At 42.8% G+C, this 22,325-nt stretch overlaps 1 protein-coding gene across 20 annotated transcripts in view; it reads right to left on the bottom strand.

Annotated features, from left to right (window-relative positions):
- The window catches only part of PPIP5K1 (diphosphoinositol pentakisphosphate kinase 1), a 58,060-nt gene that overhangs the window by 16,712 nt on the left and 19,023 nt on the right, over positions 1-22,325 (bottom strand). For 9 of the 20 annotated variants that reach the window (XM_064365976.1, XM_064365977.1, XM_064365973.1 and 6 more), the window contains 5 exons: positions 20,444-20,593; positions 19,702-19,792; positions 15,960-16,085; positions 15,198-15,260; positions 9,886-10,023 (listed from right to left, as the gene is read on the bottom strand). In XM_064365976.1, coding sequence (XP_064222046.1) covers positions 9,886-10,023; positions 15,198-15,260; positions 15,960-16,085; positions 19,702-19,792; positions 20,444-20,593 — 568 coding nt within the window. Of the gene's footprint in view, positions 1-9,885; positions 10,024-11,454; positions 11,638-15,197; positions 15,261-15,959; positions 16,086-19,701; positions 19,793-20,443; positions 20,594-22,325 lie in introns of all 20 variants that reach the window. The other 11 variants (XM_064365979.1, XM_064365980.1, XM_012442160.3 and 8 more) reach the window with 7 other exon arrangements.

Here is a 22,325-nt window from a genome sequence, read left to right on the forward strand (position 1 = left end):
AGCTATTTATGACAAACCGACAGCCAATATCATACTGAATGGGCAAAAACTGGAAGCATTCCCTTTGAAATCTGGCACTAGACAAGGATGCCCTCTCTCACCACTTCTATTCAATATAGTACTGGAAGTTCTAGCCAGAGCAATCAGGCAAGAAAAAGAAATAAAGGGCATTCGATTAGAAAAGGAGGAAGTCAAATTGTCTCTATTTGCAGACAACATGATTGTATATCTAGAAGACCCTATCACCTCAGCCCAAAATCTCCTGAAACTGATAAGCAACTTCAGCAAAGTCTCAGGATACAAAATCAATGTGCAAAAATCACAAGCATTCCTATACACCAATAACAGACTTAAAGAGAGCCAAATCAAGAATGAACTGCCATTCACAATTGCTACAAAGAGAATAAAATACCTAGGAATACAACTAACAAGGAACGTAAAGGGCCTCTTCAAGGAGAACTACAAATCACTGCTCAACGAAATAAGAGAGGATACAAACAGATGGAGAAACATTCCATGTTCATGGTTAGGAAGAATTAATATCGTGAAAATGGCCATACTGCCCAAAGTAATTTACAGATTCAACGCTATCCCCATCAAGCTACCAATGACCTTCCTCACAGAACTGGAAAAAACCACCTTAAACTTCATATGGAACCAAAAGAGAGCCCGCATAGCCAAGTCAATTCTAAGCAAAAAGAACAAAGCGGGAGGCATCACACTACTGGACATCAAACTCTACTACAAGGCTACAGTAATCAAAACAGCATGGTACTGGTACCAAAACAGAGATATAGACCAATGGAACAGAACAGAGGCATCGGAGGCAACACAACATATCTACAACCACCTAATCTTTGACAAACCTGAAAAAAACAAGCAATGGGGAAAGGATTCCCTGTTCAATAAGTGGTGTTGGGAAAACTGGCTAGCCATATGCAGAAAGCAGAAACTGGACCCCTTCCTGACACCTTACACTAAAATTGACTCCAGATGGATTAAAGACTTAAACATAAGATGTAACACCATAAAAACACTAGATGGAAACCTAGGCAAAACCATTCAGGACATAGGCGTAGGCAAGGACTTTATGACCAAAACACCAAAAGCATTGGCAACAAAAGCCAAAATAGACAAACGGGACCTAATCAAACTCCACAGCTTTTGCACGGCAAAAGAAACAGTCAATAGAGTGAATCGGCAACCAACACAATGGGAAAAAATCTTTGCAGCCTACCCATCTGACAAAGGGCTGATATCCAGAATTTACAATGAACTAAAAAAGATTTACAAGAAAAAAACAAGCCCATTCAAAAATGGGCGAAGGATATGAACAGATACTTTACAAAAGAAGACATATATGAGGCCAACAAACATATGAAAAAATGCTCATCATCACTGGTCATTAGAGAAATGCAAATCAAAACTACATTGAGATACCATCTCACGCCAGTTAGAATGGCGATCATTAAAAAATCTGGAGAAAATAGATGCTGGAGAGGATGTGGAGAAATAGGAACACTTTTACACTGTTGGTGGGAGTGTAAATAAGTTCAACCACTGTGGAAAACAGTGTGGCGATTCCTCAAGGACCTAGAAATAGAAATTCCATTTGACCCAGCAATCCCATTACTGGGCATATATCCAAAGGATTATAAATCGTTCTACTATAAGGACACATGCACACGAATGTTCATTGCAGCACAGTTTACAATAGCAAAGACCTGGAACCAGCCCAAATGCCCATCGATGATAGACTGGACAGGAAAAATGTGGCACATATACACCATGGAATATTATGCAGCCATTAAAAACGAGGAGTTCACATCCTTCGTAGGGACATGGATGAACCTGGAAAACATCATTCTCAGCAAACTGACACAAGAACACAAAATCAAACACCACATGTTCTCACTCATAGGCGGGTGTTGAACAAGGAGAACACATGGACACAGGGAGGGGAGCACTATACACGGGGGTCTGTTGGGGGGAGGGGGGATAGCAGGGGGGTGGGGAGTTGGGGAGGGATAGCATGGGGAGAAATGCCAGATATAGGTGAAGGGGAGGGAGGCAGCAAATCATACTGCCACGTATGCACCTATGCAACAACCTTGCATGATTTTCACATGTACCCCAAAACCTAAAATGCAATAAAAAAAATAAAATAAAATAAAATAAAAAAAAGAAGCCAGCATTCTTGTCTTGTTCCAAATTTTAGAGAGAAAGCCTTCAGTATTTCACTACTGAGTATGATGTGTGCTTTGGCTTTCATAAATTCCCTTTATCATGTTGAGGATGTTCCCTCGTATTCCTAGTTTGCTGAGTGTTTTTATCATGAAAGGGTGTTGGATTTTGTCAAATGTTTTTCTGTGTCAACTAAGATGATTGTGTTTTTTTCTCTCTTTCTAATAATGTAGTGTATTGCACTGACCAGTTTTCTTATATTGAATCACTCTTGCATTCCTGAGATAAATCTCACTTAGCCCTAGTATAATTCTTTTATTATGTTGTTGGATTTGGTTTGCTAGCATTTTGTTCAGAACTTTTGCCTCTGTATTTATAGGGATATTGGTTTCTTCTCCTATGGTGTCTTTGTCTGAAATGTGGTATCAGGGTAATGCTGGCCTTAAGAAAATGTTTCCTCCTCTTCAATTTTTTTGAAAGAGCATGAGTAGCCTGGTTATTTCTTCTTTAAATATGTGGTAGAATTCACCAGTGAAGCCATCTGGTTTTAGACTTTTCATTATTTAGAGGTTTTTGTTACTAATTTAATCTTTTTCACCTGGGTGCAGTGGCTCATACCTGTAATCCCAGCACTTTGGGAGGCCAAGGCGGGTGAATCACTTGAGGTCAGGAGTTCAAGACCAACCTGGCCAATATTGTGAAATCCTGTCTCTACTAAAAATACAAAAATTAGCTGAGTGTGATGGCGGGTGCCTGTAATCCAAGGTACTTGGGAGGCTGAGGCAGGAGAATCGCTTGAAGGTCGGAGGCAGAGGTTGCAGTGAGCCAAGATCAGCCACTGCACTCTAGCCTGGGCAACAGAGCAAGACTCTGTCTCAAAAAAAAAAAAAAACCTACAATAATAATAATAATTTAATTGTTTCCTTGTTATAGGTATGTAAGATTTTCTTCTTCTTGATTCAGTTTTTGTAGCTTTGCATGTTTCTAGGAATTCATCCGTTTCAACTAGGTTATCTAAGTTGTTGGCATACATTTGTTCATAGTGCTCTCTTATAATCCTTTGTATGTCTGTAAAATCAATAGCAATGTCCCCACTTTTATTCCTGATTTTAGTTATTTGAATCTTCTCTCTCTTCTTAGTCTAGCTAAAGGTTTGCCAATTTTGTTGATCTTTTCAAAGAACCAACTTTTGGTTTCATTGATTCTTCCTATTGTTTTTCTTTAATTTTTCTTTATCACCACTCTAATCTTTATTTCCTTCCTTTTGCTTTTTTTATTTTTATTTTTTGAGACAGGGTCTCACTCTGTCACCCAGGCTGGAGTGCAATGGTGTGATATTGGCTCACTGCAACCTCTGCCTCCCAGGTTCAAGCGATTCTCCTGCCTCAGCCTCCCGAGTAGCTGGGATTACAGGTGTGTGCCACCATACTTGGCTAATTTTTTTTTTTTTTTTTTGGTATCTTTAGTAGAGACAGGGTTTCACCATGTTGGCCAGGCTGGTCTCGAACTCCTGACCTCAAGATCCACCCACCACAGCCTCCCAAAATGTTGGGATTATAGGCATGAGCCACCACACCTGGTTTGCTTTTCGAGTTTAGTTTACTCTTCTTTTTATAGTTCCCTAAGATATAAAGTAAGTTATTGATTTAAGATTTTTTCCTTTTGTTTTTTTTGAGACGGGGTCTCTCTCTCTGTCACCCAGGCTGGAGTGCAGTGGTACAATCTCAGCTCACTGCAACCTCTGTCTCCCAGGCTTAAGCTCTCCTCTCACCTCAGCTTCCCAAGCACCTGGGATTACTGGTATGTACCACCACACTTGGCTAATTTTAAAGTTTTTCTGTAGAGACAAAGTCTCACTATATTGCCCAGACTGCTCTTGAACTCTTAGGCTCAAGCGATCCTCCCACTTTGGTCTCCCAAAGTGTTGGAATTACAAGTGTGAGCCACCATGCCTGGTCTTTTCTTCTTCTTCTTTTTTTTAACGTAGATATTTATAGCTATAAAGTTATCTCTGAGCACTAATTTTGTTGCATCCCATACCATCTGGTATGTTTTGTTTTCATTTTCATTCATCTCAAAGTATAATCTAATTTCCCTTGTGATTTCTTCTTTGACTCATTCATCATTTAAGAGTATGTTGTTGGCTGGGCGCGGTGGCTCCTGCCTGTAATCCTAGCACTTTGGGAGGCCGAGGAGAGCAGATCTCTTGAGCTCAGCCTGAGCAACATGGTGTGTCTCTACAAAAAAAAAAAAAAAAAAAAAAAGGGGGTAAAAATTAGCTGGGTGTGGTAGTGTGCACCTGTAGTCCAGCTACTCAGGAGGTGAGTAGCTGGAGGTCAAAGTTGCAGTGAGCCGTGATCATACCACTGCACTCCAGCCTGGGTCACAGAGTGAGACCCTGTCTCAAGAAAAAAAAAAAAAAAGATGTTGTTTTACCCACAAAAATTGAAAACAAAAAAGGAAGTCAGGCCTGGTGGCTCACAGCTTGTTGCTACTAAAAATACAAAATTAGCTGGGTGTGGCGACACATGTCTGTAGTCTCTGCTACTCGGGAGGCTGAGGTAGAAGAACTGCTTGAATACGGGAGGTGGAAGTTGCAGTGAGCCAAGATCATGCCACTGCACTCCAGCCTGGACAACAGACCAAAACTCTGTATCAAAAAAAAAAAAAAAAAAGAATATGTTGTTTAATTTCTATATTTGTGAATTTTCCAGTTTTCTCTTCTGTTATTAATTCTAGCATCATTCCATTGTGGTTGGAGAAGATCTTTTGTATGATTTCAACCTTTTAAAATTTATGGAGACTTGTTTTGTGGCCTAACATATGTTCTATCCTGGAGAATATTTCATGTACATGTGAGAAGAATCTGCATTCTGCAGTTGTTGGATGGAATGGTCTATATATCTGTTAGGTCTGGTTGGTTTATAGCATTCTATTTCCTTACTAATTTTCTTCTTCATCTTTATTTTAATAGAGATGGGATCTCACTCTATCACCCACGCTGGAGTACAGTGGCACAATCACAGCTCACTACAACAGCCTTGCCTTTCTGGGCTCAAGGAATCCTCTCACCTTAGCCTTTCAGGTAGCTGGGACTACAGTCATGTGCCACCATGCCCAATTAATTTTTAAATTTTTTGTAGATATAGGATCTCACTATGTTACCCAGGCTGGTCTCAGATTTCTAGCCTTAAGTGATCCTCCTGCCTTGTCTTCCTAAAGTGCTGGGATTTCCTTACTAATTTTCTGACAAGTTGTTCTGTCTATTAAAGTGGGTATTGGCTGGGCACAGTGGCTCATGCCTATAATACCAACATTTTGGCTGAGGCAGGAGAATCAATCACTTAAGCCGAGGAGGTCAAGGCTGCAGTGAACTATGATTACACCACTCCAGCCTGGGCAACAGAGCCAGACTCTGTCTCTAAAAATAAAATAAACAAAAGGAGGTAGTGAAGTCTCCAACTACCATTGTAGAATTCTTCCTTCAATTCTGTCAATGTTCGTGTCATGTATTTTGGGGATCTGTTATTTGGTATGTATGTGTTCATAATTGTTTTATCTTCTGATAAACTGACCTCATTATCAATATATGACTTTCTCTTACTTGTAACAACTTTTTTTTAAAGAGACAGGGTCTTGCTATGTTCCCCAGCTAGAGTACTCCTGGGCTCAAGTAATCCTCCCACTTTAGCCTCCCAAGTAGCTAGGACTGCAGGTATGCAACTCTGCACCCAACTCCTCTTGTAACAATGTTTTTACTTAAGACTATTTTGTCTAATATTGGTATAGATACTTCAGTTCTCTTTTGGTTACTATTTGCATAGAATATCTTTTGCTCTCCTTTTACTTTCAACCTATTTGTGTCCTTGGATCTAAAGTGAGACTCTTGTCAAATATAAGACACCTGGCATACACACACACACATGCACACACACGCACACACACACACATGCATAAGGAAAGGTGGAATATGTTAGAAAATAAAACAACATGAGAGAATATTACTAAAATTACTGTTAAAGGTAGAAGTTGGAAGTCTGTCTCATTAGACTTTTCATTTGTTTATAATTATAATTAACATTATAATTATAATTAAATACTGACATTGTTAGAGTAAATAATTTTTTTTTGAGGCAGAGTTTCGCTCTTGTCTGGGATTACAGGCACCAGCCACCATGCCTGGCTAATTTTTGTATTTTTTAGTAGAGACAGGGTTTCACCATGTTGGCCAGACTGGTCTTGAACTCCTGACCTCAAGTCATCCACTCTCCTTAGCCTTCCAAAGTGCTAGGATTATAGGCATAAGCCACCATGCCCAGCAGTTAGAGTAAATAATAAATTTAAAACACAAAACACTATTATATTTTCCTAAATCTTGATTGCTTTTCTTCTGCTCACCTTATTGTAAGTCTTTCAATGAGAAAACTGCTGGAGTTTTCTGTTTGATTGATTGATTGATTGAGACAGGGTCTCACTCTATCACCCAGGCTGGAGTGCAGTAGAACAATCTCAGCTCACTGTAACCTCGATCTCCCAGGCTCAGGTGATCCTCCCACCTCAGCCTCTCAAATAGCTGGGACCACAGGTGCATGCCATCACACCTGGCTAATTTTTTTTTTTTTGGTAGAGATGGGGTTTTGTCACGTTGCTCAGGCTGATCCTAAAATCTTGAACTCAAGCAATCTGTCAGCCTTAGCCTCCCAAAGTGCTGGGATTACAGGTATGAGCCACCACCACGCCCAGCTGAGTTTTTGTTTAATTTTTTTAGAGATGGAGTCTCACTCTGTCGCCCAGGCTAGAGTGCAGTGGTGCGATCTCAGCTCACTACAATTGCCACCTCCTAGGTTCTAGCAATTCTTCTGCCTCAGTCTCCTGAGTAGCTGGGACTACAGGCACATGCCACTACACCCAGCTAATTTTTTGTATTTTAGTAGAGACAAGGTTTCACCATGTTGCCCAGGCTGGTCTTGAACTCCTGAACTCAGGCAATCCACCCACCTCAGTCTCCCAGAGTGCTAGGATTACAGGCATGAGCCGCCGCACCCAGCCTTAAAATATTTACTGTAATATTCAATTTTCTATCAAAACATTTAAGAATTGCAAATCAGAAAATAAACCAATTCAACTTTAAAAAAAATAAATTAAGTGAGTCTCTTGTGGACACTTTTAAAAGGGCATTCTGGCTGGGTCTGGTGGCTCACACTTGTAACCCCAGCACTTCGGGAGGCTGAGGTGGGTGGATCACCTGAGATCAGGAGTTCAAGACCATCCTGGCCAACGTGACGAAATCTTATCTCTACTAAAAATATAAAAATTAGCCAGGCGGGGTGGCATTCCAGCCTGGGCAACACAGCAAAACTCCATTTCAAAAATTAAAAAAAAAAAAAAAAAAGTGCCTCCTGGCCAGGTGTAGTATCTCACACCTGTAACCCCAGCATTCTGGGAGGCCGAGGCAGGTGGATCACGAGGTCAGAAGATCGAGACCATCCTTGCTAACATGGTGAAACCCTGTCTCTACTAAAAGCACAAAAAATTAGCTGGGTGGGGTGGCATGTGCCTGTAGTCCCAGCTCCTCGGGAGGCTAAGGCAGGAGAATCACCTGAACCAGGCAGGCGGAGGTTGCAGTGAACCGAGATGGCACCACTGCACTCCGGCCTGGGCAACAAAGTGAGACTCTGTCTCAAAAAAAAAAAAAAATACATCCTGAGGCCGGGCAGGTTGTTCACTTGCCTTACAATGTTTTTAAGGAATGTTCTCTGTACAGCCACTTTTCTGCCCTGAGCGAGTTAAAGTTAGGCAAAACAAAGGTAGGTACCTTGGGTCAGTCCTTCAAGCAGCCCACCAACAGATTAGAAAAGACAAAATTCTTTGAGAATAGGGTCTTCTCTGCTCCCTCTGGAACCAGGAACCAGGTTCCCACATTGAGAACATGGGCTGTCATCTTCAAAAGCACAACCAAGCCAGGGAGGCAGGGTGGGGCAAGGGTGAGTAAAAAATGTTGCACAGCTTTTCTGCCATTTTTAGGTTGCCTCTTTTTGGATTCAGCATTTTCCTAGTTTCTGCAAATCTTCTGACTATTCTCCAGAGTTCTGACAATGCTGGTTCTGACAGTTTTTGCTTACTTTTTGGTGTTTCTGTGAATCAACAAGCCCTTTAGATTAGATAAATCATGTAAATAACACATGATTTAATTTTTACATTTAGATTTCTGATCCATATGGAGTTTATCATGGTATATAGTGTAGGTTCAATTTTAATTTTCATCAAATGGCTATTCAATTATCCCCAGTCTATTTAGTAAATAATCTTTCTGGCCGGGTGTGGTAGCTCACACCTGTAATCCCAGCACTTTGGGAGGCCAAGTCAGGTGAATCACCTGAGGTCAGAAGTTCAAGACCAGCCTGGGCAACATGGCAAAAACCCATCTCTACTAAAAATACAAAAATTAGCCAGATATAGTGGCAGATGCATGTAATCTCAGCTATTCGGGAGGCTGAGGCAGGGAGCATTGCTTCAACACCAAAGGCAGAGGTTGCAGTGAGCTGAGTGTGCCACTGCACTCTAGCCTGGGCGACAGAGTGAGACTCTATCTCAAAAAAAAAAAAAGTCTGTCACACCTGTAATGCCAGCACTTTGAGAGACCAAGGCAGGAAGATAATTTTAGCCCAGGAGCTCCAGGCTGCAGTGAGCTAGGATTGCAAAGATCAAAACTAAAATGATGTTTTATAGAATGTTTTAAAATGTGGTAGGGCTAGTATTTGCTCATTGTTCTTCTTTTCAGGGTTTTCTTCACTTCTCTCTCTCTCTCTCTCTCTCTTTTTAGGTAGAATCTTGTTCTGTCCACCCAGGCTGGAGTGCAGTGGCATGATCATAGCTCACTGTAGCCTTGAACGCCTGGGTTCAAGTGATCCTCCTACTTCAACACACCAAGTAGATGAGACTACAGGCACACACCATGATGCCTAGCTTTTGTTTTGTTTTCCGGAGAGATGGGGGGGATCTCACTATGTTGCACAGGCTAGTCTTGAACTCCTGGCCTCAATAATCCTCCTGCTTCAGCCTCCCAAATCACTGGGATTATAAACATGAGCCACTACACCCAGCTCATTCTTCACTGTTCTTGCTTATTTTTCAATGAAAATTTCAGAACTGATTCGTTTGATTTTAGAAAAACCATATTTTTATTGGTATCATGTTAAATTAATTACCTTAGAAAGGAGTGATATTTCTATGATGTTTAGTTGGCCTATGCAATTATCCTTTTTTTTTTTTTTTTTTTTGAGATGGAGTCTCTGTCACCCAGGCTGGAGTGCAGTGGTGCAATCTTGGCTTACTGCAACCTCCGCCTCCTGGGCTCAAGCGATTCTCCCACCTTAGCCTCCCAAATGGCTGGAACTATAGGAACACACCACCATGCTCGGCTCATTTTTGTATTTTTTTTTTCAGTAGAGACAGGGTTTCACCATGTTGGCCAGGCTGGTCTCAAACTCCTGACCTCAGGTGATCCACCTGCCTTGGCGTCCCAAAGTGCTGGGATAATAGGTGTGAGCCACCGTGTCTGGCCAGCAATTATACATTTTTAAGTGTATTTTTGTGTCTTTGTGGACTGCCTAACTAGCTTTTTAATTTACTACTTTCTTATATTCTAGGAAGAATGGGAATAGGGACAGAGAGAAAGGTACAAAATAAAAATATCCATACCTGCAGATGCCTGTGCCTGGGTATCAGTGTGGCGCTGGCAGACTCTACTCAAGAATTCACTCACTTGACGTAGGGAAAGGGCATTATGCAGTGTTTCCAGAGGGTAGATGGTAGGCACCATGGAACACCCTTCAAATCCTGTTTGAAAAGAGATGGGCAAAGTCAATGTTATTCCTGCCAGATATACCCCAACTGGCCAAGGAAGCATGGAGAATCCCTGAGAGCCATCAGGAGAGTCCGTGGCTTTTGAAGTGTGGGGTATCCAAGACTCTTAGGAGAGGGAACTCTTTAGAGCCCCTAGGGGAGTCTTTTTTTCTCACCTCCAGATTTCCTAAAACATCTACCTGCTAAGGTCTCCAGGTGAATCAAATCACCTCTCATCCTACCTATGGAGAGCCTGCAATGTTCCATGGAAAAATCAACAGAATCCCAGTAGGGTAAGCACCAACATTGCTCTCATACTTTCTGGAGGAATAAAACAAGGATCCAGAGATAAGGAGTGAAACTGCAGATCTAACATGAGATAGGGAACTGGGAAGAAACAGCAGATTTCGGGTATCATGAATAAGAGAACCGGATTAAGGAGAAGGACATGAAATCTGAGAAGGGGTTCATGCAAATTTAGGATATGGGTAGAAAGGCTAGAATACTTGGATGCAAACTGGAGGACATGCAATACACATGAAGCTCAGCCCAGGAAAACCACATGCATGAACAGGATGGGGATGGAAGTTCTTTCTTGGTAATTTCCATCACAGCAAAGCTTCACCCTTTTGATCTACTAGAAAACTCCAGACTTGCTAGGATCTTTCTGCTGATTCTCTGCTCTAAACCCAAGAATTCCAATGTAGGTCTATCAATCTGGGTAGGGTCAAGGGCAAACATAAATATGTAACCTGAATACTAGGGACTGGTGATGGAAAAAAAATGTCCCCATTGGAGGTTCAAGAAACACACATTCCAACCACCTTCTCAGTCCCCAATCTTTCCTATGCCTCCTCAACATCTCTTTAAAGGGACTAAGGGTAGGCGGGACAATAGTGTCTATGCAAGATAGCCTCCTGTTCACCAGTGACTAAAACCCATAACTCAAAAGGATTATACTTGACCATCTTCTAACTTCTGGCCTTTGTTTGCCCCAAGGATACAACTGAGGCCTCTGTGCCTCAATTTCCCCTGAGATCTAGTGGGAGGAGGGCAGGAGAGATACTGTCTCTAGCTCCTCAGGGTGGCTAGAAAAACATTTGGACTTGAAGATGGTGGTAGTAGAGGGTTAGAGTGGTAAGAACAGATTCCAAGGCAAGAGATTACTCCTGTATTGAACAGAATTGGGGAATGAGTAACATTAGGGGGAGGTGAGAAAGGAGAATAGGAAGGGGATGAGCAGCCAATGCTACAGCTACCAGGCAGTTCAGCCCCAATCCCATCCAAGCAACTAAATGCAAGTTACATAACCTTAAGGCAAATAGGAGAAAGAAACAGGTGGGCTCTCCTGCCAGAAGTGCAAAAAGCAAAGCAGTCAGTCCCAGCCAGGGTAGCGGCAGCAGCCAGCTTGGTGGCAGGGGGTACCGTAGAGGCACTCGGGGTCATCCTGGCCTGAGCGCAGCCAGTTCCGGAAGAGGCGCAGGTGGTAGGAGCACTGGTGCAGGTGATGCGCCAGCGTGGCATCCAAGGAGACTGGCCGGCCCCCTGTACAGTCAGAGGAAAAACTGCGCAGCAACCGGACCACAGGGTGCTGGTCATCCAGCAGCTCTGGAGGGGGTGAGGGGACCACGGCAGGAAGCACAAAGATAGAGAAAGAGAAGAGGGAGAGACAATGAGGGGGGCACTGAATAGCACAAGCATTACTGGGAGGTGGGGGCACTCAGATCCAAGGTGAGCTAAGAGAGAAGCAGAGATGGTCAGAGCCACTGGGCATCTCTTGCATGGAAGAAGAGTAGTGTCATCACACAATGAGTCTGAAAGAGGGGATAAGTGAGACCTCATCATATAGCAATGTCCTCCCCTTCCTCCTTGAGCATAATTTAGTCGGTGCTTGTAGACAGCAGTCACATCATTGTGGACAGGGGTGAGCTGGCAGTTTTGTGGCTGGGAGCCTTGACTACAGCTTCAGGATCCCTCATCATTGGATAAACCCTACTTAGGGCCTGCATTCTCAGGTGAATGGATTTATGAAGTAGGGATAAAAATGAAAAAGTTCAAAGTCACTCAGAGAAGAGTGTCAAGAATGATATTGGGTATCAAGATAGTCAAGCTAAGAGAAAATAAAGAAATAAAAAATAAAGATAGTCAAGCTAAAAAGGCTCTTTTTAAGGGCAGGCCTTCTGGACCAGACTCTAGGATAGCCAAAGACAGGGATGGTATTAGGCTGATAACACAGGAGACTGGCAAGAAACCAGGTGTAGAACTCCTTTAAAAGGGTACGTGTAAAAAAATGGAATCAATATGTGAAAATACCAACATTGACTAACCAGCCTTTACCTTACTCTTGTTTAAACAATTAGTTTTAAAAAGTATACATAAAACTTAGGACTTAGGAGATACTGTATCCATTACAGAAGCTGAAAGTTAGATAATTTTATATTTTCTTCCCACTGCTGGTGAGTCTAACTGTACTTTTTTCAGCTGGTGAGTGAAAAAGCTTTGATTCTGAACCCCTCATTATAGCTACTTGGCAAACTTTGTGGAAGCATGTAATTCAGCTACAAAAGGTTGAAGGCAGTCAAAGCCATGTGGAGAGGGCTATAAGAGGAACAATAGAGAAAGATCTTACAGAAAAGGTATGGGATCTTAAAACATGATGTGAGGATGGACAAGAACTTGAGTACAGGATGGTGGTATAGAGAAGGTAGAATCAAGGCAGCTGAGGATGACTGCTCCAAACTCCAGAAGTGGCTTCACAAGGTGATCCCATGTGGTCGTCAGAGACCTTAGCTTGGATGTTAGCAGAGACTTCAGCTGTACCTAAGCTAGTCTTGTGAGCACTAACTGTATGTACCAATGGTCACATAGTTATATGGGTTCCTAAAAGATAACGGGCTTGACAAATCTAGTGGGCACACACTGACATTCTGGATGAGAGTGAGCCACAGTTTTTCGCACTTTGTTAATTTACTTTGGTGAGTTCAACGTGCAGTTTAGTAACAGGCTATACTGGTGTGCTGGATATAGTCACAGCTCATCAGAACAGAGGCAGGGATAGGAGGAGGGCTGCTCTCTCATCAAAGTGTGGAGACACACTGCCTTGCCGCCTTTCCAAAGGCAGGTCCAGTATTTCCAGCTGCTGTTTCAAAGCCAAATATCATGGCAAGGAGATGGTGATGATGGACCTGCTTGACTAATCTGCCAAAAGCAACTACAGACAAAACATCCACTTTATAATTGCTGGTCAGTCAAGCAAGATCTTGGCCATGGAGGAGTGCCTTCATATTTCTTGAGGGTTAAACTGAATCTAGATAATCTTCCTCAGCAAGTGACATACTCCAAATTTCTCCTGTTGTCAAAAGGTAGAGCCCAGATTCTTGCTTCTTAAGCATGTTAGCCTCCAAGCTCCAGCACAAGAAAAACAAAGGAGGCCAGAAGACCCCCGAGGAAGTGTGCAGGGTACTGGAGATCTTAAATTTGTTTTCCTGCACAATACCTGCATTTTCCAGCTAATTTTTCCTCTCCTCCTTTTGGCAGAATTAATTCTTCTTCAACAGGGGAGGCTGCTAAACAAGGCTTTAGGGAACTGGAGATATATAGGTCTGAAGATCTGTTTTATGGATTTGGGTCTTTTCTTATGGCACCTAAGAACTAGGAGATATGTGATTTGCTCTGATTTCAGGAGCCCACGTTCCTCATACTATACTGTGGACTCTAAGTCCAAGTTCCAGGCTGTACTACTGATGCATCAGGTTGTATTCTGGAGATGGCTACGGCACATGAAGGCCAAAAGAGCTTGAAGCTAAATGAACAGGCACACCCATGATGCTCTGAATGGGGACTCCTGCCACAGGCACAAATGGGAGTCTGGGGGCAGGGATAAACTGAGCCAGCATAGACTGGTAAACCTAGGGAGAGATTTGAGCAGTGCTTTATGAAGATGTACAACCTGACTGGGCTAAAATCTAGCAGCTGCCACTTGCTAAACAATAGGAGATTAGCACATAGAGGTTTTCTAGTCAGGAAGCCAGCCTAATTTTACTTCCCTCAGGGAGTCTTAGCTCTTGAATAGAAGAAAATCATATCTAAAAAAAACCTAGATTTGCCTTGAAGACAAAATAGAATACAGAGAGAAAACAACTAAGGATACCAAGGATAAAACTTTGAAAGAGAGTGAGCCTGGGTTCTCCTGCTATACCCTACAAAGTGACCATACCCTTCAGTTCATGCTTTATAGAGATCTCCAAATTCTCCCACCTTAGTGTGGGCAGACCCAGTTCTTCAATGTTGTTAAAATATTATTCATTCCTAAGCTCCCCTAGCATCCCCCACAGACATCTTAACTCTTCAAGCTTCTCTGCGATAGCTTTATCATAGGTAGGCTGGTGCCACATGGAAACTACATTTAAAAAACTCAAGGTACAGTCCTTTTTCTTTTACCTACTACCTCCTACTCCTTTCTTTTTATTCTTGTATCCCAAAGCAACCTGGGCTCTTGTTTTTGAGGCCCAGGCACTAGGTTAGAGGTAACATAAAGCAAATGTCAGGAGCACAAGAGCCACATAAAATACACACAATGGCAGGAGAAAGAAATATGGAGATGGGAAACTATATACTCAAGACCAACACCCTTATAAGTAGGCTTAGGAGCTGGGAATTGCAGCATTGCTCCAAAGAGGAACAAACTAGTCATCCACATCCACCCCAACAAAAGAGTTGGAGAAAAACCAGAAAGATCAAAATTATATAAGCTGAGGAGTTAGGGGTATGAGGGAAGAAAAGAAATGGAATCAATCTAGGAAACACTATTTCCATCCTAAGAAGGGGAACCATCATATCTGTACACAGCCTGGCAGTCATGTGATAGGAAAGGGAGAGGTTTAATCAGTGTTTTGGTGGTGATGCTGACAAAAGCGACATAATGGTGATGATGGTGATTATGGAAGTAAGACCCTGAGTTGCCAAAGGGATGGGGCAGCCAGGCTACAGCCAAGACTAAGGCTGTCACAAGGAAACCATCCCAGGAGGGACACTTAGTGAGTGGCTCATTCAGAGACAGCAGGGTGTCAACACAGTGGAAGGAGAGGCAAAGTCAGTGTCAAAACTCAGTTAAGTGTCTACAGGTGACATGGTGAGGAGGAATGACATTGAGTCAGAAGCAAACGTACCGTTAGTCGGATGCTTTGCAAACGACACAGAAAATCGTTTTACGGCCGGGACAAACAAGAGCTCTGGGGAGAAAAGACATCATGGGGATTATACCCACCCTTGTCCCCACCCTCTGCTCTGGAGTTTGCCCGCAAGATATTCTGTTCTTTAAAGTTATTTATCTGATCTGCTCCCCTCCCCACCCCTTGGATTTTTAGCTAGCACGTCAATCTCTTTTCCTTTGGTAATCTCCTAGGAATCTATGTGTCATCTCTACCACAATACACTTCTACAAACAACGCTAACTTTACCACTATGTCCTCTTTCTGGTCATTCAGAAATAAAATCTTCATAGAAATATTCAACCCTTCCCCCAGACTCTTTCCATATTATCTTTTCTGCTTTAGCTGAGCAATATTCCCTTCCCTAAACCAAATTTACTGGTTTTAATAGAGGTTCCACTACATTCTTCCTAACCATGCATCATCCTCTTTGGTCCTTACCCCTACAGGCCAGAATCCAGGAAAGAGTACAAACTGATGCAGCAGGACTGTATGTGGGAGATTATGAAGGGATAAGCATAAATAAGTAGTATTTTTTATGGCAAGAGGGAATGCAAATGGAGGGGTGGAAGGGGTCCTGGTTCCTTCTCTCATCTATTACTGATGAAGAAAATTTGTTATAAGGTCAGTGTCATCTTTAAGCATGAATAGTTCTTGAGCTACGTCCTTGCTGAGAGACAAGTGAAGAAAGGAGTTATCCCCCAAAACCCACCCACATACCATCTCGGTGCTTCAGACTGGCAGGTGGTAGCTTTTTGCCATGGCTGCGGGCGTAGTCCTGAAGATTCGGGGCGCTGGAGGAGCCACCCAGCACTGTGGTGCTGAACAGCCCTGTGCACTGTGAGCCTGCAAGGCCGGGAGGGCATTAGTAGCCACATAAAGCTGCAACTATCATACAGAAGTATACACAACTTCACATGATAACATCAAGACACACACACAGCCATTCACAGCCACCACCATGTGGCTATTCCACATAACCACAAATGGCTTTACACTTGTCCATAGTCACAGTGGGCAAGCAAAAGGGGGATTCTTCTGAAGAGCTACATGGCAGAGACAAGAGGCCACTACAAATGCAGGGTTAGTCATATTAGGGGATTCAAAGCTACTGAAAGGGATAGACTGCTCTCCAGGTGGCTCTCAGAAATGTTAAAATAATAGGTCCCTCTAGATTCCTCCTAGATTTAATTCAGCACCCCTTACCCTGGATATATGGCTTGAGAAACCCAGAAATCCAGTCCTTGTAGATTTGAAAGGAAAAGGCTTTGAATGAAACTAGAGACTGGGTTCTGAGCACTCACTTGGCACCCTTCCAATCCTTCCTAAGTTATTCATCCAACATCCCCTCCCTTCAGGCCTTTTTACCTTTCCCAAGAATGAAAGAATAAGACTCACGATTTTTTTTTTTTTTTTAAAGACAGGGTTTCACCATGTTGGTCTGGCTGGTCTTGAACTCCCGACCTCAGGTGATCCGCCTGCCTCGGCCTCCAAAGTGCTTGGATTGCAGATGTGAGCCATCGTGCCCGGCCACAATTTTTTTTTTTTTTTTGTTAGACAGTCTCACTCTGTTGCCCAGGCTGGAGTGTAGTAGCACAATCATAGCTCATTGCAACCTTGGTCTCCCAGGCTCAAGTGATCCTCTCACCTCAGCCTCCCGAGTAGCTTGGATCACAAGCGCACACCACCATGCCTGGACAATTTTTTTTATTTGTAGTAGAAACAAGGTCTCACTATGTTGCCCAGTTTGGTCTCTAACTCCTGAGTTCAAGTGATCTTCCCACTTTGGCCTCCCATAGTGCTGGGATTATAGGTGTGAGCCACAGCCCCCAACCTCATTGAAATTTTTAAGCTAGAAGGGACTCAGATCATGCAGTCCAACTTTCTTATTTTAGAGATGAAGAAACTGAGATCCAAAAGGGACCTCCTTTGCTCAAGGTCACACAGTCTGTTAGAGGCTAAGCTGGAGTAGAATCCAGGTTTCCTGACTCTGAGGACCAACTATATTGTTAGAAAGTAAATAACTTATTTTTTAGGAACCAGCACAGTTTCTGAAGTCAAGATGGATGCAAATTGAAGGGCATGTGAAGAGTAAGTTGATTATATGTAGAGCATGCCTATTATGTGATGAGCACCTACTAAGAAGGAATACAGGAAACAACAACAAAAAGACATGTTTTTTCTGCTTATCGTCTTGTAAGCCTATGTTCAAAGCCAGTTACCCACACATATAAATTCAAAGAAAGCAAAAAGAACTCCATTGCCAATGAAAGGATTAAATAAAATTTGAATAATCTCTGAAGGAAATAAATCATATCAGTCACTGTCCCCAACAGCTGATCTAGAGGAGGGTTAGGACTCCATGGTCCCTTTTCCTACTACAGCCTATAAGGACAGAGTGGTCAAGAATAAAGAATAAACAAGACTGACACCCAAGTGCTCTGGATTTGCCCCTCTATTTCCAAATCCATCTTAGCCAAGACCCTGGGTTTGGTTTGGGACTTAACATTTATAGGAGAAATGGATAGAGTGCAAAGGAGGTCAATTCTCCTTGAGACCACAAAGAAAGGACCATGGTGGTTTTGGGGTCCCAGGATTTCAGGGTCACCAGAGCAATCAGGAAGTTCAGATGGCTGATGATTTCCACGCTGAAATTCAGGTCCTCTCCTCTATAAAGCAACTTCCTCTACCTTTCATGCTCAAACCCGCTCTGGAATGAGATTCCAGAGAGTAATAACAGTTGCTAAATATGACTGCTTTTCTTCAGAGAAGCTAAAACTAGCTGGCTGTATCCCAGACCACCCCAAGCTTTGTCCTACATACACTTCCTCCACTGAATACGTTTCTGGTGCAGTCGTGCCAACTCTGTTCTGCCCAGTCCTCAGATCATCTTAGAGGGTGGTCTCTACCTTACCACTACCATCTGTCAACCAGTTCCATGTCCATACTTCTGCCTTGTTCTTGAAAGCATTCCCATGGCCCACTTAACTGGGCCAGACACACCTATCCTCATTTCTAGTCTATCTGATACCTAGACACACCTATCCTCGTTTCTAGTCTATCTGAAACCTATTCTTTACTGGAACTTCTGGGAGGAGAGGTCCATGTCACGGATCTACACTATTTTTTTTTTTTTTTTTTTTTTTTGAGGCAGAGTCTCACTCTTGTCACCCAGGCTGGAATACAGTGGTACAATCTCAGCTCACTGCAACCTTCATCTTCCGGGTTCAAGCAATTCTCGTGCCTCAACCTCCCACGTAGCTGGGATTATAAGGCATGTACCACCGTGTTGGCCAATTTTTGTATTTTTAGTAGAGATGGGGTTTCATCATGTTGGCCAGGCTAGTCTCAAACTCCTGACCTCACTCAAGTGATCTGCCTGCCTCGGCCTCCCAAAGTGCTGGGATTATAGGTGTAAGCCACTGCACCTGGCCAGATCTACACATTTGTCATTTATTTCTCATGACCCAAACCATCTTCCTCATTTCAGGAATCTAGAAGGCAACTTATTCTCATAAAATTAGCCTGGGAAGTTAACAAAACCTCTACTCCCCTTGCTGGTCCAAAACCTGATCATTTTGGGGCCAAGAAATTGGGTCCCAAGGACAAAGGCAACAGAAGAATTAGAGGCACTAAATAGAACAATAGGACAAGATAGAAAGAGCCAGGGACCAAGTCCAGACCCCACACAATCATCTCTGACCTCCAGTTCTAGTTACTAGCTCACAAGGCACTGTGCTCAGAGATAGCTCCTCCCAAGGACCGCCCCCCTCCACCCAAAGAATACAATACCCTCTGAGGCTTGCTCCTTCTTGCTGTCTGTGTTCTTATCAAATGCTGAATGATGTTCTCTACCCCTTTCCAGGGATCAAAAAATCAAAAGATAATTCCTCAAAGTCCCGAGAGATGCCTCTGCCACTACACCAGTCTCAGAAGGAAGGGGAAAAAGTTACAGGATTAGGAGATGATGGAGGAAAGGACAAGGTGGTAGGAAGGGCAAGAGCAGGGATGTGAAAAACACAGGTTTCAGGAGAAGACATGGCACAATTCTTCAAATGAGGAATATGATATTTATGAAGGCTGCAAGTACCTCTGTTTATAGCTCTGTCCCTGATAACTCTGAAGGTTCAGAGTCTCCATGGCCCCTTAAGGTCTGGGCTAGACTGGAGGGACAGATAAGGAATGAGAGGGAAAGCCAAAAAAATGCTCTTTGACCAGGAAAATGTCGTTGGTATAGAAAACCAAGAGATAAACACCTTCCTGGGATGGAACAATTATCTGAGATCCAAGTTCACATCTAACTATGGATGATCCCACTTCATCCTCCCTATACCCCCCCGCCCCCGATTCCACTGACTAGATGGTCCTAAATCCCATGACAAAGATTTCCCACAATAAAACTCTGAAGAACAGACAGACAATTTTTCCAAAAATAGATGAGAAATGCTGGAAAAAACCATACCTAGGCCACTCTGCTTCATTTCTGTGGGTGGCCGTGAAGCTGAAAAGAGCCGGTAGCCACCAGGCCTTGAGGATGAAGTCTCAGAAAGTACCTGCAGAAAAAGGACTCTGTATTAATCATTTTGCCACCTCAACCCAGAAGTATAAAGCCCAGGTCCTGAATTCTTGCCCCTATAAAGCCAAGCAATGTCAGAAAGTTTGGAAGAACGAAAGGATTTATAGGGGAAGAGGGATGAAAAGGGAATAGAGAAAATACTTTATGGAGGGAACTAACCAAGGAATCCTTCTATACTAGAAAATACTTCTATTTTCAAGATACCTGTCCCCACAGCCCTCCCATTCCCAATCTGAGTTTGCGAAATAATTATTCAACCATTCCTTGTTCTCAGCAGAGTGGAGTTTCCTAATTGTGCCTATACCCCAACCAGACTCAGAAAGCCAATCACAATGGCACAGCCACAAATAAGAAAGTCTGGCCACCCTCTCTTCTTTCTATGGGACAGTTGTGGCTACTATAACCATACTACATACTATACTACATTTCTTATTTGAACCAAGAAGGAAGCCCTCCCCTCCAACTATCTCACTCCTAGAAACATCAAACAGAATTCTTAAAATGTCCACAAGGGCCCAATCACTCAACCCCCAACACACACTCATCCCATCTAGATAGTGTCTGAGTTTCTAGATCCCAAAAGGCAAAGACAGAAGGCAAAACAGGAAGGTGAGGTAGGGAGGGACACCTGTGTGCAGGACGCCAGGTGAGTGGTGGACACAGCCCAGGGCTGTACGCCGATGGCTGGGGAAGGCCGGGGGAGGTCTCCTGACCTCCTGCGGCGCCGTCCCCGCAAGGGGATCAGGTCCAGGTTCCCCGTGCACTGCATGTTCATGACCTGCAATCAGACCGGGTGGAAAGCCGGTCACGGCTCCTTTAAACCCCAGGCTCCCAAAAGCCCCAGTGCCCATAGGGCAGGGCTAGAGAGGATGACCAGCTAGGACATAGATGCTATGAAGGTCATAGGTTTTATGATCTAAAATAGTTAAAAAATATGAAATGACAAGAGGAAAAGAAGGGAGGGGGGAAGGATGTAGTTGATAAGGGTAAGACAGCCTAATGCCTATATTTATAGAGCAAGAAAAAGAAATACTAATATTAGTACTAAAAGGTTTTGTGACCAAGGAGCAGAGAGATGATTTTCTTAAAAAGCTGAGGAAAATATCCTGGACAACTATCACCCTAGATAAGCCAAAGTATTAGCAGCACTAGTAACTGAAAAGAAGGAATGTGATTACAATAGGAAAATTCCTATAGACCTAAAAGAAAGAAGTCAATCTTATCAAGTCTGAGAGATGATACACAGAGAGCTTTCCTTTGCCTGTGCCTTCCTTTTTAAAATTTTTAAAATATTTTTGTAGAGACAGGATCTTGCCCAGGCTGGTTTCGAACTCTTGGCCTCCTCCCACTTAGGCCTCCTAAAAGTGTTGGGATTACAGGTATGATCCACCATACCCAGCTGCCTATGTCTTATGACTGCATAAACCAGAAAAAGGGGCTTCAAGCACAATAGCCCTAGGAGAGACTAGCAGACCATGTGAATAGGAAAGACATTTGGAGGAGCAGTTTACTGATGGAAGATTATGTGTCATTCTATCCATGTGAGTATATGAGTATAAAGGGTAATAGAGTACTACAGATACCAACTTATACCTACACCACGAGAAGAAAATAATGCATATCCTACCTAAAGAAACTCTGCATATTACCAATGTCAATTTCACCTTAAAATAATCCAGAAGTAAAGAGTGAATCAAAAGAAGAGACTGCAGTTTATCTTCTCAGCTTTCTCCAAAATCTGAATTGCAAACCTTTTGCTGAACTAGATAAGCTAGTTATAGATTGTTCTGATATATCCCTAAAGTGGAAAAACCAATTCCTCTAAGATAGAGACCTGGCATAGAGCCAGGTGATCAGAGTCATCAGTCAGAGTAGAATCCAAATCAGACAGTCAAAGTCTCTGAAACAGGGATAAATTGTGGTGTCAAAAAGAATGAAAGTGATACAGAAGGAACTGGATAGGGGGAAAAAAAAACGATGTATTTGGGCCAAAGACAGAAACAGTTCTTCCAGGAAAAAGACCAAAACAAAAACTTCAGCTGGTTAGCTGGACACAATATGAGATTAATAACACTTCCTTCCTCTAAGCTAGAGATCTAGAACCAGAACTAGAGACAAACTCCAAAAACAACAAAACACAGGCCCATGCTGACAAAGATCCTCATTAGAACAAGAGGAAGACAGACAGAGCTCTAGACTGACCCACTTTCTGGAACAACAGTATAGATAAAGTGCCGGGTATTTGCTCCTCTCTGAGCTATAATGTTTACCCAAGGTGACAAACAGCTGGAGAGGGTCAATTTAATATCAATTGTACTATTTTTATATTACTGTTTGTTGAGCATCCATAAGGGCAATACTACTCACATTTTACAGGTGAAAAAAAATTGAGGTTTAGAGAAGTTAAGGCCAGAGAAGTGTAGAGAAGTTACCCAGCCAAAGTCACACAGCTTCCAAGTATCAGACTGGGATTTTTGCCCAGAGTTTATGCTGTTTCTACTAGATTTCCT

The sequence above is a fragment of the Aotus nancymaae genome, unplaced genomic scaffold, assembly GCF_030222135.1.
Source record: "Aotus nancymaae isolate 86718 unplaced genomic scaffold, 86718_ANA_hifiasm-v0.15.2.pri h1tg000062l, whole genome shotgun sequence".
NCBI lineage: Eukaryota > Metazoa > Chordata > Mammalia > Primates > Aotidae > Aotus > Aotus nancymaae.